Below are 15,689 nucleotides of genomic sequence, written 5' to 3' on the forward strand. Positions count from 1 at the left end.
GCAGTATATGTTTTATGGATGATTTGTGTTTGTGTTCAACTCCCGGTGGGTCTGCAACACCATGGTAAAATGCTCTCACCCAAACCATTTTGTTGTAGTGTTTAAGGTGTCAATATTTTACTTTGTTAATATATATAGTTGCTTTGAAAGTTTTGTCACACCAATATCAAATGTCTGGGTCCGCCTTAGGATATTTTTTATCATGTATCGTGATAAATGAATGATGTTATAGATACAAAAAGTAGATGAGATGTGTTCTACTATTTAATGAGTACAACTATCATTAATTATTTTATAATTTTTTTCAAACTTTTTATATTTTCTCTTTGCAAATTGAATAAATAGAGATAATTTTAAATGTAGAGATACGTCTCTCTTATTTCCTAAAAGAAATGAAATGTCAATACTATAGTCTATAGTTTTAAATGACAGGTTTCTTAGATGTATTTGGTCTACCTGTCTCCCATAATGGGAGACCAGTAGACCAAATACATCTAAGAAATATTCAGAAGTTTTCGTAATTTCTCTCCCCTACGTCTCTACTTTGTCGGTACAAGATGTGAGCATCTCACATGCAATTGTTGTGTGCATATAATTGTCAAGGAAGATTAATATTCAAAAGAACTAAAATCCGTTTAAGAATTTTTTGACTAATTAATCCTTTTACGAAAACAAATAGCTTGTGTTCCACACAAAATTATCTATTTTTCAAATTTTGTGTGTATCAGAAGTTAATTTCAGTTAGCCTATAGCATAGTAAAAACCACTTTATAACTCAACAAAAAACAATCCACTTTACAATAAATATTTTCGCTTATTTACCACACTCATTAAAACCTATTTTAATTTGTTTTGAAACTTCTAAAAATAATTTCACATTTTAATCAACTTTTTTTTTAGGTTTTATTAATTTAAAAGCTTAAATAAGCACATACAAAATCACAAAAAAAAAATGTGATTTTTCTATGAAATAATCGGTAGCAAAATTGTAAAAGAAATTCGGTAGCATAGTGGCTCTAAAATTCTTCAACACAAACTTAATAATATTATACTCAATCACATATAAAATTTATCAGAGTTAATTTGTTCGAGCAAATTAATATCACTGTGAATATAGATAATATAATAACACCATCACTTATTATTCATCATTGTTAAGTACAAATCACAAGTTCAAAGCTACAATACATCAGATATATATTGTACACACAATATATATAGTGATCAAGCTTTTTTATCTTACTAACTTAATTATCCAAAGATATATAATTATACTAACTTACATACTTAAAGGACATAATTTGTATTTAAGAAATACAATAATACCTCATGGATGGTCATATATAGAAAATGATGGTTTTAGTTTATTTGAACTTAACAATTTGGGATGACAACATTACAAGCACTAGCAACCCTTTTAGAACCAGGAGAGTTAACATATTGCCTCAAACTAGGGTTTCTGATGTATCCACATAAGCATGGCCTTTGCTCCCTCAATTTGGAGCAACAATTAGTTGAAGGTGGTGAATTTGAAGTAATTGCCCCAAGACAAGGACTCAACTCAAGTGGGCTACAATTCACAGCCTCAGCAATGGTAGCCACTTCAACCATAAGCACTACCATAAGCATCAATGCACACACAACCTTCATCTTCATCATTCTCACTACTTGAACTCTAATTAGCAAGTAATTGGACAAATTTTAGAGTGAAGTGTACTTGATTAATTGGCTATGTATTTATAAGCATGGAAAGTTATAATGGCTATGTGGGTTGTTTATATAAGTGGAGAGTACCTAGTGGGTTTGGTTAGGTGCTCAACTCAATGAATATTAATTGCGCCTTAATTTGAGTGGTATGTTATGTGTCATTGATATTGTCCCTACACCAGGAAATGGGCGTTGAGATGCATTAACAAAACTTCTATTTTGAACGGTACTCCTACTTCATCTGTCCTAAAATGAATTATTTAGTCGACATCAGTCAATACACATTTATTGAAAAAATTGACATTTTAAAATTCATCGAGAAAAATCACACAACATTTTATGTTATTATTTGTCTTTTTGTGCTAGGAAAAAAAATATAGTAAAAGCTTAAGTAACTTCATTGTACATCATTCATTTAAGACGGAGGGAGTAATTTTTAAAAATAAAATTAGTATATTTTATGTATTACTTTTACTAAATTACCCTCTGTGTATAGATAGATGTATTTACGATTGACGTAGGGTTATGTTAAGAAAAAAAATAATAAATACATCTATTAATTTGAAAGATGATTTATATTTAAGGGGTCGTGCTAACCGGTGTCCCAAACACTGGTTAAGGATACCAAAAAAAGAAGTTATAAATTAAAAAAGAAACTTTTTTTTTAACTTTTAAAGGGTCATTATTTTCTCTCAGTGTATGTTTATAATTAGTAATAGAAAGAGTATTTAAGAGGTTAATATTTCTTCCTTACGAGTGCTAGATTTGAGCGGTATCACAAGATTGAAAAGTGATCTTTCAATCCCTGATTCGAAGAAAATTCGGTTAAGATGGGAGAATCTATTAGACATAGTTCACATATTTTTTAACGAAGAATAATTATTGTTAAATAAAAGTGTAAACTTGGTTGAAAATAAAAATAAAAAGATTCCGAGGATTTTATATAATGTCAAAGTCTCATTTTTTTTCCCAACTCTTTATAATTAAGGAGATTCATTCTTTTTATGACTAAAACATTACAATAATTTCAGTCATTACTCGACATAATTTTACAAGGTCAATTCAAGAAAATAAATCTGAGGCATTCTAATATGACTGTGCACTGCTAAGTCTGACTAGCTCCAAAATACATGCAACAGTCCTCTAAAAAAAATAGGGAAAGATGGAAAAGAAATTAATTATTCATTGAATTAAGTAAATCAACTGTCAATATGAAAAAAGATTTTTTTTTTTGCTAAAGTACACATTCTGTGAGACAAAGGAAAGCATAATGGTCATTTCCTCCCAATGTAAAGTTACGGTCATTTAATATAAGAATATTTTTAGAATGATAAGTAAATGTGAATAAAAATTGAGATTTGTTTTCCTTCAAAAAAAAAAATTTGAGATTTGTTTATATTGGACTCCAACAAAACTTGAGATTTGTTTATATTGGACTCCAACAAATTTAGATATATTTTTTTATAATTGAGTTTGGAGTAGTATATTTAAGTGAATTTTTTGACCGAAATTTAACGACTGTCCTTAAATAATATTTTAGTGACTTAACACGTAAAAAGAATGTGTATAATATGGATATTTTTTAAGAATACACGTAACATATTTAGTGGATTATTTTTTTCAATCACTTAAAAGTTTAAATGTAACAATTCTTTTCAAATTTCTTTGTCAAAAAAAAAATCTTTTCGAATTTGTAATACACTAGTATTAATTTTTACTAAGACGGTGACTAGTATTAATTCCTTAACCAAAAAAGTTATATCGTGAAAGAACCGAGAATAAGGTTATTACCGATTTTACCGAAACACTTTTTCTTACAAGATTACCAAAAACAGTTAAAATAAAAAGGTTTTGTGTATCAGCAAGAATTTTTTTCACTAATGTGGTGACTAGTTTTACTTTTAGAATTCCTTAAAATCAAAACGGTTAAATATGAATGACCCAGAAAACAAGCTCATTACACGGTTTTACTTAAAAATTCTTGTTACGTGAATTTCAGTTTGTCTTCCGCTAAGAAAGGGTTGTACACAAAAAATGCACACTACTGCATCAATTATTTTACAATTTATTCCAACCACATAATCGGATTGATTCGATACAGATCCGCCACCTACTTTTTAAATATTTGAATTGAAACAATTTTCTCAAACTTGATTGATTTGTATCAAAACTAATCATATCATCTTCTCTTCTTGCTCCGAGTGGCAATCCTCGTAAGAGGCAATTAGTTGCTTAGTGTCAAATAATTTGGTAAACTTATGAGTCAAATAAGTAGTACTTTTTCTCTTAGATGAATTCTTATTGGTACAAAGTGTCCATTATTAAAAGTCACTACTTGTTTTTCTTTTAATTGCTGTTATTGTTGGTTTTTTTTTTTCTTTCTTTACATATTTCAGACGCTTCTTTTAGGCGACCAAAATCTCCATGGTTAAGTGATCTGAGGAGTGTAAGCTGAAACATAGAGGTGATTTTGGGGTAAGGGATTTGCGTCTCTTTAACTTGGCCCTTTTCGACAAATGGAGGTGGATGCTTGTTTTAGGATGTCAAGCTTTGTAAAATCTGCCAATTTTGATTTCGTTGATGGGTTTCAGTCAAATAGAAAACTTGCTGGAAAGTTATTGCGAGGGTGTCATTTCTAAAACATCTCAAACTGTAAAATGTGAGTAAAACACAAAGCATAGAGCAGATGATAGTTTAATCAACAATTCACATATACTATGTACTCTGGACTCAAATCTCATTCCTGTCCCCGACCACATGGCCATTTAGATCACAACCACCAAAAACACAACAAAAACTGCAATGACCTATTCATCTTTATTTTCATATTCTATTTCTATCTCAAAAACAACACTAAAAGAAATCCAATTAGTATCACACCTCTTGCTTGCTGTACATATGGTAAACAGCTTAAGCACAAAATTGTTATGGGTAAATGCATTTTATTGGTTCTGACCATCCTCTTGGGCTTTTGCTTTACCACGAAGCATATCACTGAAATTTCCCAGCATGATGCGTCTGAATCTAGTGTCCTCTGCTGGTGGAGTGGCAGCCTTGGGGGACACAGTTGCCTCTGTTGGTGGCTCAGTGGCTTCTTTCTTTCCGAGCAACCCACCCTCACCAAAGAAGTTGCTAACTGATGATGGAAGCCCAAGATGGGCACCCATTACCTTGCTAATAGTCTCAAAAGTTCCTCCCGATCTTTCCTTCATAATAATTTCAAGGGCTTCTTTGTGAGCTGGATCCAGTGCATCCAAGTCTTTCAAGAGGTTCTGTATAGCAGGGAGGAAGAAGTCCCGAACACTATTTGCAGGAAGATCTACAATGAAGAAAAAAAAAAAATACTTGAGGGAAGAAAGAAATTTCATGAATCAGTAACATAAAGTCTCCATGAAATTAAAAATACTTTTACAATGTTGCAATGGTAGACTCTAGAGTACTGGTGGTGCATAAAATAAAATTGAAATTTGAAATTACAAAAGATTTGTCATCATGAGAATGAAAAAGAGGACATATGCGGATTTGTGGAGGATGCCTTATGATTTCTTAGTAACATAACCATCCTATCTAATAATATTTTCAATTAAAAGAAGGGAAGTGACTTCAACAAATGAAAAAGCGTGGTTTGTAATTCAACTAATTAGATAAAACACAACACAACACAACACATTCCGCTAAAATGATCTATACATTACAGGTACCAATTGGGATATGGAAAAACTACCAAACAGGTAGCCCCATGTGCAGATTACATAGCTACATCAATAAAAAATCTGAATCCTATGACAACAGGACATAGGATGTTGACAGTTATCATTTACAAGTTCAAAGCATTAATGCTATCAATCAAACCTTGACTCCATAGAAATAGCTCAAAAGAGTTTGAAAACACCAGATTAATATAAATTTTAAATGAGCAAACCTGTAGCATCCAGAGCACGGATTGCCTCACAGAATGCATCAGCTCTCTCTCGTCGACGCATTAAATCTTTTGCCACATTTGGCATTGCTGTAAGTTGGAAAATCTTGGACAAAAGATGTATGTGAAGTTAAAGAAACACTATTTCAGAGACCTTGAAAGCCAACATAACATGCAAATGACTAAAAAATGGACAAAAAAATGTCAGGACATCAATTACTTCTCCAAACATTTTTTCCAGAAATAAGGTTAAGGATATAATCTCTAAGTCTTTCTATTGTATGTGGTACGGCAATCACCAACGCACGAATAACAGCAATAGTAGCTTCATGAGAACCATCTTCAAGAAAAGCATCCATTTGAACACGTATCTTGTCAACAATCTGGAAGATAAGATCATGAATTTGAAATGAAAATCGGCATTAACATCGTAACTTCAACAAAAACCAGGGAGAAATACTAGTAGCAGTTACCATCTCATTTTTGAAGTGCTGAGCCACTGCACCAAATGCATCTATGCTGGCATACTTTACATTCAGGTTTTGATCAGATCCAAGAGTAACTAGAGCAGGCAAAACATGAGTTGAAGCAGCCTTTGCATCAATATATGGAACCTAATAATTAGCAAGCTGTCTTAGTTTAGGCATTTGTATGAGATGCATCTAGAAACTAAGAAAACAGCACTCTTACAATAACTTTCAGCAGCTGGGCGGCAGTTATTTTCATGCTCATGTTAGAGCTGACCACCATTTCCCATAATATATTAAATACCATGCCATGGTTTTCTTCATATGTGCTGCATTATAAAGAAAGCTCATAATGAATATTGGACAAAAATACGTTGAATTAAAAAAAAGTTTGTGGTGATAATCTGACCAAATGAAGCGGATAGCATTGATAATCTCAGGAGTGTGCTTGGTTGATCGATTTTCCATGGAGTTATCTTCTAGTAGCAGCTTCCTTAAATATCCTGCTAACTGTTCATGTTTTCCAGGAGCACTCAAAACACCAGCCAACAGAAGCGGTAAGACACACATTGTAGAAAGCCTATCGGCAATGGCAGATCTTGGCCTCAAACCTACAAGTGAAAGGTCAGATATGAAGCAATTATGTAAAAAAATCACAAGGGAAAAAAATGTTACCTTTAATTCTTGAATGAATGGCAGTAGGAAAAAAAGTCAAATCTGCATCATCCCCTACTGCAATTAAAAATACTGGTAGCATTATGCATGTCACGTAGGACTCCCCAAAACATTCAGAAACGGATAACAGAAACTGCATTTACGTAGGTTATATCAGCAAAAACTCAGAAAAAACTTTGGTTAGAAGGCATACAAAAAATTTGAAAACTGTAAAGGGAAGATAAGCGACCTTCGAAACTCGGCTCCGTAAATTATCTTCTTTCTGTGGCAACAAGCTGGCCAGCTGTATCAAATTTGGAAAACACTCAACATGCATCCACTCAAATGTAGCCCATTCAACTTGTCCCCTAGTAAAATCAAAACCATTAAAGATCAAGAGCAGCTTTGATGGAGTGGTCATGCATGGTTTGTCTTTTAGTCAATGCAAAATGCATGAATGCACACACATTATTACAACATGAATCAACAAGACTCAGGAGGAAGGATGTGATGTTGCATTACAACATTGACTCTTCTAAATATCCCAATTGCATTATTCAAAATCAGCTGTTCTTGCTAAGCTTACCTAGCATACAATTCAAGCAATGGGATAGATAACACAGTTGGTGTAGTTTCTGTGGTGGACAAGAAGGGGCATGTGTCAAATGCTTTTTGGTGCACGAAAGGGAGCAATTTCATCAGCATTTTCAACAAAACATCTACGTTCCAGCGCTCTCTTTCACCCAATACACGGAGATGTGACTCTATAGACCCTTCAACCCCAGAAAGAGGCGGACAACGCTGCGGATTGATGCAAAAAATCCCAGTCAGAAAAATAATTTCAATAAATAATGAAACTGTAAGTCCGAAAGGGAGAGTACAAAGAAAAACAAATACCAGAGCTGAGTTTAAAATATGAGAAAGTAAAACTCTCAAAACATGATCTAAATTGTTTCCCCACTCTATAACTGCAGGAACCAATTCATTGAGAGCAGTTTCCACCACCACTCCAGTCGGGTCACATACTAATTGGAACATCAGCTCCTCCACCTAGCAATAAGAGGTGAAAAAATAATTGGAGCAAATCTTAATTTTCATTATTTTTTTATTTGAAAGTTATCATATTATGGTAAGGTAAAAGGTTCCATTCCCTAGACCATGTTTTGTTAGCCTGTTCTATAGCTTACATTGTAGCAAAGTCTCAAGTCAGAAACCTTCTCCATGATTGCCTCGAAGCAAATATAGTGAGGCTGACCTTGAAATATTTATCCACGTTTGGGAAAAGTGGAAGCAGCATAGCTAGATTTCGAGCTGCACCCTCTCGAACAACACTGGCAGAGTCTTCTATTAGTTGTTGTACAATAGATAAAATAAGAGAATCGCGAATCTCAGGCCGTACGAATTCTGCAAGCTCTCCACATGACTGAGCCACAAGCAACCTACGCTCCTCGTACATGTGACTGATCTAATAATCACAAAACCAACAAACTGAAAACCTGGTCCGAGTTTTATAAAGGTAAAAAGCAAGTTGAAATGTGAAGCACAAATATACCTGTTCCCAGCACTGTGGAAGCAATTCTGTTTCTGTTCTCATCTCTCCGACATTCTTTGCAAGGCTGACACATGCCTGAAAAGATGACAGGTAAATTTAAATTGTATCCAAACGTTCACAAGAAGAAATAAAGAAAACAGCACAACATACATCCATTATTATTCGTCTCTGCTGCTCATCTGGACGTTTGATTAAATTAAACAATGTGTGGGTCAAAGAATCTCGAGTGCTGCTGTCTGGGTGGCGCTCGATAGCACACATTATTAGAGGAAGGAGCTCCTGCAAACAAACAAAGTTATGCACCATTCATGGGACAGAGAACAAATGAAACATATTTATAGAAAAGCAGACCTCACGATGATTGATCAAGACATAAGGAACGATTTTAGGCAAAGCATCTGCAAGTATCTGAACTGTTCCTAATCCCTGTCAAAATATGAACATATAAAAGAACAAAATATCACAGTTAAATTATATGGACAAAGACAAACCAATTTAGACAACATTTAGCCATCTCAACTGTACATAAATTTTTTTTTCAGATGAAAAGGGTAGAGATTTTTCATCTCTATATTTTTCAGAAAGTTCTACATAACAGGTAATGAAAACCAGGAACAGTACTTCCAGTTCACCATTTCTAACACTAAATCAAGCCTTGACCAAAACAACTCTCAATTGTTCAGTCTCAACAAAAGTTTCAAAAAAGTAAATCATATCATATGAAACCAACAAGTAATAATGTCTACAGATATCAGAAGCCAAGAGTACTACTAACTTGCTGTTTTCTCGTATAATTAATTTGCCACTTACAATGTCTGATTTTTCATGTAATCCAGTGTCCACTTCTTGTTGACCAACACTTTGTTCGGAGTCATTTTTTATATTTTCGAAAGCACTGTTTGTATTTGCAGGATTAACTAATTTGAGCAAGGTATCTTCATGGTTATTTGCATTCTCATTCAGAGGTTGAACAGCTGATGATTGAGCATCTTCATTAAGTACAGCACCAACCACCGCATCACCAGGATTTGAGATTGTACCTTGGTCTTCATGAATCTCAATAACTTTATCATCTGTCTGTAAATTCTCCATTTCAGAACTGACAAAATTTCCAGGTTCATGAGCTCTTGCATTCTTTTCCTTCAGCAATTCAATTTCCACCTGCAATTTCTTAATTTCTTCCTCGTACTTCTCTAAAGATTGAGACTGAACATGATTAACTTCTTTGCCAGCCAGATTATTTCCTGAGAAAGAACCTTCAATATGCATTTTCAGTGAAGTGATCTCAGCTCTGCAATCATTGAGCTCTTTCCTTTGGTGCTCCAAGGATTGTTTTAAAACTAGCACCTGAAAGTTACAACTGGTATATCACAATTTTGTAAATTCAAATGCTGTTTTACAGAATCATTTAAACTAAAAATAAACTACCTGGTTCTCTTTGTCTCTAATATCTTTCTGAATTGCCTCCAAAGATTTAGTTAAGGTTCCAATTTGAGCATCAGCCAAATCTTTGTTCATCAATAAGGTTTCCTTTTCTTGAATAAGCTTCTTATTCGATTTCAGCAATTTTTCATTCTCTTGAAGTAAAGAAAACTTTTCCTGCATTTTTATGCGAATTTCAGTAGAAATAGTAACGTGAACAGAAGATTGTATGATTAACTTGAATTTATCCAAAAAAATTAGAAGAACGATCAACAGTGAGTTCAAAACAAAAAATGCATCTGAAATATATATATAAAAAAATTTCACTTATTAAAAAAACTTAATTGCATATGAAGAAGTACAGCTACTTCAATTTATGTAGAAATAGTTTTATTAGAAAATGAACATCTGAAATATGAGTGTTGAAGTTATAGATTATAAATAAAAAATTGCGATGAATTATAAACATTAGAATATTATTGATAATAACTTGATAATAGCTTTATACAAACTTGATACAAAAGACTAAGATACATAGGTTCGATCCTAAATAAATAGAGAAATCATGAAACAATCATAATAATCAAGTAAAAAAAAATTAATCCTTTGAGATACTCTTAGATTATAAACTGATCATAGGAAATAAACTACGATGCTCCAATCTAATGTCAAAAAAATTATAAGGTATTTCCTTATATTATAACGATGAGGATGAGAATCGAGAAACCCTTAAAATTCGAAAGCAGATATAAACTGAAAATTACAACAGAAGCTCGGGGAAAAACAACATAATAGCACAGATTGAAATGAAGGGGGTCCAAATTCCAATAGGTTTTCACATTTCATCAAGCATAATAGTAGACAACATCGAGAATAGACAAACTATAGGTGCCTCAGAAGAAGAATGAGGAGTCAAATATGACGAGCAATTAAGGATATTAGGGAGATATCTGGAAAATTGGTTTTAGGATTAGGATACCATATTATGAGAGAGGATGGATGGGATGACTTAGCTTGTGTCTCCCAATTCTAACATTTATATAAGATTAAGGCTTGTACACGCAAGCCAAACCAACATACTATTCCTAACCTGAGTAGATAAGCCCATGGACTACTATGCATGCAAACACTCAAACAAAAAACTTAAAAAAAAAAAAAAAAAATTAACAGTACCAGAAGAAAAAGTACTTATGAAATATATGAATGTTAAATGAAAGACATAAAACCCACAAAATGGTAAGCAGAAGAAGTCGAGCGGTGGAAAGAAATTAGAGGCCAATTTGTCAGAACAATTGTTGGGGGTACAATCTAGTATGCTAGGTGGTACACAATGAACGACTTGCTTATATAATGAAGAAATCACCTCGGCCGCCTCCGAAGTTGATGAAAGATATTGATAATAATAATGCCGCAAGGCATCAGGTACAGATGCAGGTGTGTTGTGCCAAATGTCCAAGTTCTGGTCTGTAACCTACAAGAATAGTTTTAGTGAATAATAACAAATCACTAAAATTAAGCACCGAATCGGAAGGGAAAAAATAATGTTAAATATTGACTTTGAAATAATTTATGATTGTTTTACACACGAAAAGAAAAAAAAAAACAGATCTGTCAGATTGTATCTCGACTGTCAATGATTTCCTTATTAAATGATAAACCATCAACTCAGTCCCTTATGTCTTACTCTCTTGGTCTCTTTTTGTAAATCATGTGCAAACCCTTTCTCCTTTTGGTCATCTTTTGACATATGATGTCACGGGAGTCTCTATTCCCCACTTAATAAAACTATATAAAAATAATAAGTAATCCCTAGAGTATATGAAAATCAATCATGTCAGTCCCTTAAGTACATGAAAACTCATTACATTAGTCTTCTAGCATCTTAATAACAGGGACTAATAACAAGACAAATTTGCATATACTTCAATGACTAAGCAGGAGAATGGGTGACATTAAGGTGCCTCAAAATCAAAGGTACTAGCCCAAAACCTACTGCACCTTACATATCTCAACTCAACAGTGCCAATGCAACACCATCTGACAACCCAAAACCCCATTATCCCTCCTAGAATAGAAAATTAAAAAGTAAAATAGCATAAAATCATCCCTACATTCCATAGCATGACTTTATTTTTGAGTGGTTCCTAATCCATCCGAATACAGTACAAGAAGGTACTACAGTGTACAGCCACTGTCAGTGTTTTCTAATTGCTTATTGAAACAGGTAATGGACAAAATAATTCAGACTAAAAGAGATACATGGCAAATTACATCTTAAAAATGAACTGTTACTTTCTCAAAAATCACAAGTCTACCCCACCGCTGCCCCCACACACCCCCCTCCCACCCAAAAAAAAAAAAAATACAGAAGAGAAATAAAATCAGAAAGTCACATAAAAATAGGCAATACAGAATACTAACCTCTTCATAAAATGTCATTGCAGTAAGACGGTAGCCAGCTAAAAGTAAATATTCCTTTACAGCACAATTCAGATCTTGACGTTCAGTATCCTTTAACGGACCCAAATCGGTGAAGGAAGGGTTCTTTTGCTGTTGAATTTGTTGCCCATCGTTCGCTGAAACATCTCCACTTAACTGTGTAGCTGCATTCAAAAAGAAATATTCCATAAAGCAATGACAACTGGAGAACATCCCAAGTATTCTAAGTCATTATTTTTTATATACACAAGAAAAAATTTCATAAGAGAAAAATGCAGAGCATAAAGCCAAATTGCTTTACAATGAGCGAAGGATTTTTATCCTAGGATTAACGGAGGCCAACTTCTGGATAGTTTTAAGTGAAAATATTATAAATGTTCAGGTAGGGTGTCTAGACTCTTGACTTAGATGCTAACTTACAAGCATTGAAAGGGATTTTCCAACAACAAAATGTTAAGGTTAACAATATTTAATTATGGAAGGCCAACAGGAATTCGAATTTTTAAGTAGGTTGTTTGAAGCAAGGAAGTTGCCTACTTTGTTTAAGGAAAAGGATTTGCTGTTTTTTTTAGTATAAGATTATCCATGGGGAAGTCTTCGTGTTTCCCTTTTCTGTCTTATCCTTGGATTGTTTCCTAGTAGAGTTTTTATCTTTTTGTTTTTCTTCATCTCTGTTTGTGTTTTGATGGATGACACAATACCTATCCTGTTACCTCTTTCCTATCTAATAATATCTATTCTTCTAGCTAATGGGAAAGGAAAAAAGCCGAACATATCATTCGTCATCAGCATAATTCTGTATAATTATGTAAAAACTGTATGACATTGAATGCCTAATAGATATCACATAAATATAAAAGATATAAAAGATACAAAGGTCAAAATGTCCTGAGAATTAAAAAATAATAATTACCACTTTGTTCATTACTGTTTTCTGTCTTCTTCTGCAATTCACTCTTGAGTTTTGAGATGTCTTCTTGGGCCAAACGCAATTCATAATCACTAATTGCCAACTTTTCTGTTGCCGCTTCTTTCTCTTCAAACAAACTTTGAGGATCTGCCACTGCATTTCAAAATACAAAAAATGGTGAAGAAAAATTATCATCATATCAGGTATGAGATTACATCAATCTACGCCGATTATCTAAAAAAAGAGTATCAATCTACACCTAAATATCATATCTGTTCTTATCAGTCAGGTTAGATTACAAGTACTTGAGAACGGTGCTCTCAAATTGCGGATATAGTAAGTCTATAGCGTAGTGGAGTTTGAACAAATCACTATTGTATTGCAGTACGCTGACACTATTTAGTCCAATGTGTTTTGCAAATAGCAGCTACAACAGCTCTATATAACAAATTACTATTGTTTTGTGATATGTTATTTATTACAAAGTGTTTTTTTTTTTTTTTGAAGAAGCTAAATTAGCCCACCCAAATTGAGACTGGAGAGAATCGAACATGAGACCTAGAGGAGGAGCACACTCCCAGGTACCAAGCCAATACCACCAAACCAACCCAAGTGGCAGACTACACCTAGAGTAGGTACACTTCTATGTAACTAACTAGAGTTAGTTACAGTTGCATATACTCCCTCCAGTCACTATTATAAACAAATATTCTCTTTTCAGGTTCATAGTTATTGAATGAATATGAATCTGAAAAAGGAATCTTTGCTTATAACAGTGACCGGATGGAGTAACTTCTTGGAGTTAGTTACAGGTAGTTAGATCTATAAATAGGATCGATGCACATTGTAATCATTTGAGAACTCACAAATCAAAGATCAAGCACAAAGCGCTCCCAGAGTTCTCTCAACAATAACTATATGTTCAATTCAACTTCTAACATCAAATAGCAGCTATGGCAGTAGTACTATATCATAGTAGCGTAGCAGAATTTGAACAATTCACTAATTTTTGTGATCCACAATTAACAGCACTCCTTACAAATCACTTCATTTTAGTTTTTGCATTCCGAATCGAACTCCTCAATTAACAAATGCGCACATAATATCATATCATATAATCCAATCCAATCCAAATTCAAAGATCTTATCAGTCAAATAAACACTAAATTAATACTAAAATGAAACAATGAAAAATTGAATGGTGAATCGTTACCTCGGAGAGAATTGAGGCGAGAGATTTGATCGGCGGGAAAGAGAGATTGATCGGAGAAATACTGTTTAAGACGAATAGCTTGATCATCGTGACCATCATCGAGAAGCTCGTGAAGAAGTTCAAATGCTGTGAGTACGTAATTCTCTTCTAACAGAAAGTTGACAACGCAATTGCAAAGCGATGATCTATCTACGTTCATGTTTTCTGTTAGAAATCCTCAGATCAAAACCCTAGTGGAGTTTCTGATCTGAGGTCATTGAATTGAAGAAGAGTGATGAAGTTGCAATTTCAAAATGTGCGTTGTTGTTGTTGATGTGCTGGTTAGTTAGGTGACATTTCACGTGTTTAGTTTTTTTGAGTTTATTTATTTTTGTTTTTATGGAATTTGATTGATGAATTGCGTCGGAATGAAGACTCCGCAAGAAATGGTGAGAAAACAAACAAGATTTGTTTAGGGATTTGGACACTTTACAAGAGGGAGTTACATGTGAATTGATCCACTTTTACACAATCAACTTTTTACCGTTGATTTAGGGGTAGTGTGTTAATTTGGAAACTTATAATTTTGTATGTGTTTACGCATGTGAGAGTCTGGTGGTCGAGTAAATCGCATTGCAATTGTATGCTATCAACGATTTTGGTAGTTGATTTGAGATTGTTTGATTCATGTTACACAATCAGTAAATTATTTATAAAGATCTCGCTTATTGATTTAAATCGGACGATTGAAATCTAGATTGTGTCGTGCAACATTGAACGTTAGAGTATCTTGGCTCTTGTTTGCTATGGTGTACTCTTCAAACTTCAACGAACAGAGATGTGTCGCTTCCTATCACTTAGATAACACAACATAGTCAAAACATAGTGTTGTTGAAGATATATTGGTTTCTACGCTGTCCCACTTTCCATAGACAAGCCAAAGAGTTGTTGGCCAAGAGGTTTTGAGCTAGAGAACCACTACATTAGCTAGTCGCAAAATTCAATACTTGAAGGTACAAAGTTCCAAAGGGTATATTCAGAATTTTCTCCAACATAAAACGGTTGAAAGAGTTAAAGATTCGTCTTTTATCTCATTTATGTGTATCACCATCAATTAACTCGTCAATTGTTGCTTCATATGACAAGTTCCCCACAAGCCAATGAATCTTTGGATGTGGATGATCATGGATCCAATCAACATTAAGAAGCTGGACAAAATGCCCCCTATTAACCGCAATAGACTCTTGCATGCATTGGTTAGCATTCTATTTTGACAACTATAACATATGTCCTAGGACAATACTTGCTTTCAAAGATCCTCGCCATTAGCAATTTTTCGTCATTTAGAATCACCCTTTATCATTTGTTGCTCCCACCTCTTCTAACTATTCCAATGCACATTTCTGTTTGTTGCTTTGAACACCGCC

The 15,689-nt window shown here is 33.7% G+C and overlaps 1 protein-coding gene and 1 pseudogene across 1 annotated transcript; both read right to left on the bottom strand.

Moving 5' to 3' along the window:
* Positions 1-1,114: 1,114 nt before the first annotated feature.
* Positions 1,115-1,759, bottom strand: LOC146909091 (non-specific lipid-transfer protein 2 pseudogene; annotated as a pseudogene).
* Positions 1,760-4,339: 2,580 nt separating this feature from the next.
* LOC146909092 (HEAT repeat-containing protein) lies at positions 4,340-14,630 on the bottom strand. The gene is made up of 20 exons (XM_085730523.1): positions 14,284-14,630; positions 13,074-13,223; positions 12,143-12,324; positions 11,085-11,192; positions 9,728-9,898; positions 9,110-9,646; positions 8,651-8,725; positions 8,450-8,578; positions 8,300-8,374; positions 8,003-8,212; positions 7,645-7,797; positions 7,334-7,548; positions 6,998-7,115; positions 6,769-6,901; positions 6,503-6,704; positions 6,317-6,422; positions 6,100-6,240; positions 5,884-6,009; positions 5,630-5,744; positions 4,340-5,026 (listed from the first exon to the last, which is right to left on the bottom strand). Exons 1-20 carry the CDS (start codon positions 14,480-14,482, stop codon positions 4,650-4,652), a joined length of 3,522 nt encoding a protein of 1,173 aa, XP_085586649.1. The 5' UTR covers positions 14,483-14,630; the 3' UTR covers positions 4,340-4,649.
* Between the last annotated feature and the right edge of the window lie 1,059 nt (positions 14,631-15,689).

This window comes from Medicago sativa, chromosome 7 (assembly GCF_051527215.1).
Source record: "Medicago sativa cultivar Bolivia chromosome 7, Bolivia_mono, whole genome shotgun sequence".
Taxonomy (NCBI): domain Eukaryota; kingdom Viridiplantae; phylum Streptophyta; class Magnoliopsida; order Fabales; family Fabaceae; genus Medicago; species Medicago sativa.

What these genes read in the sequence shown, in the direction of transcription:
- LOC146909092 (XM_085730523.1), bottom strand. Translation starts at nt 14,482, where the DNA reads ATGAACGTAGATAGATCATCGCTTTGCAATTGCGTTGTCAACTTTCTG. An exon ending in CAACTTCGGAGGCGGCCGAG is followed by an intron (nt 9,899 to 11,084) that starts GTGATTTCTTCA and finishes ATAAAAATGCAG; the next exon opens with GAAAAGTTTTCTTTACTTCA. An exon ending in TAGAAAGACTTAGAGATTAT is followed by an intron (nt 5,745 to 5,883) that starts ATCCTTAACCTT and finishes CTTCACATACAT; the next exon opens with CTTTTGTCCAAGATTTTCCA.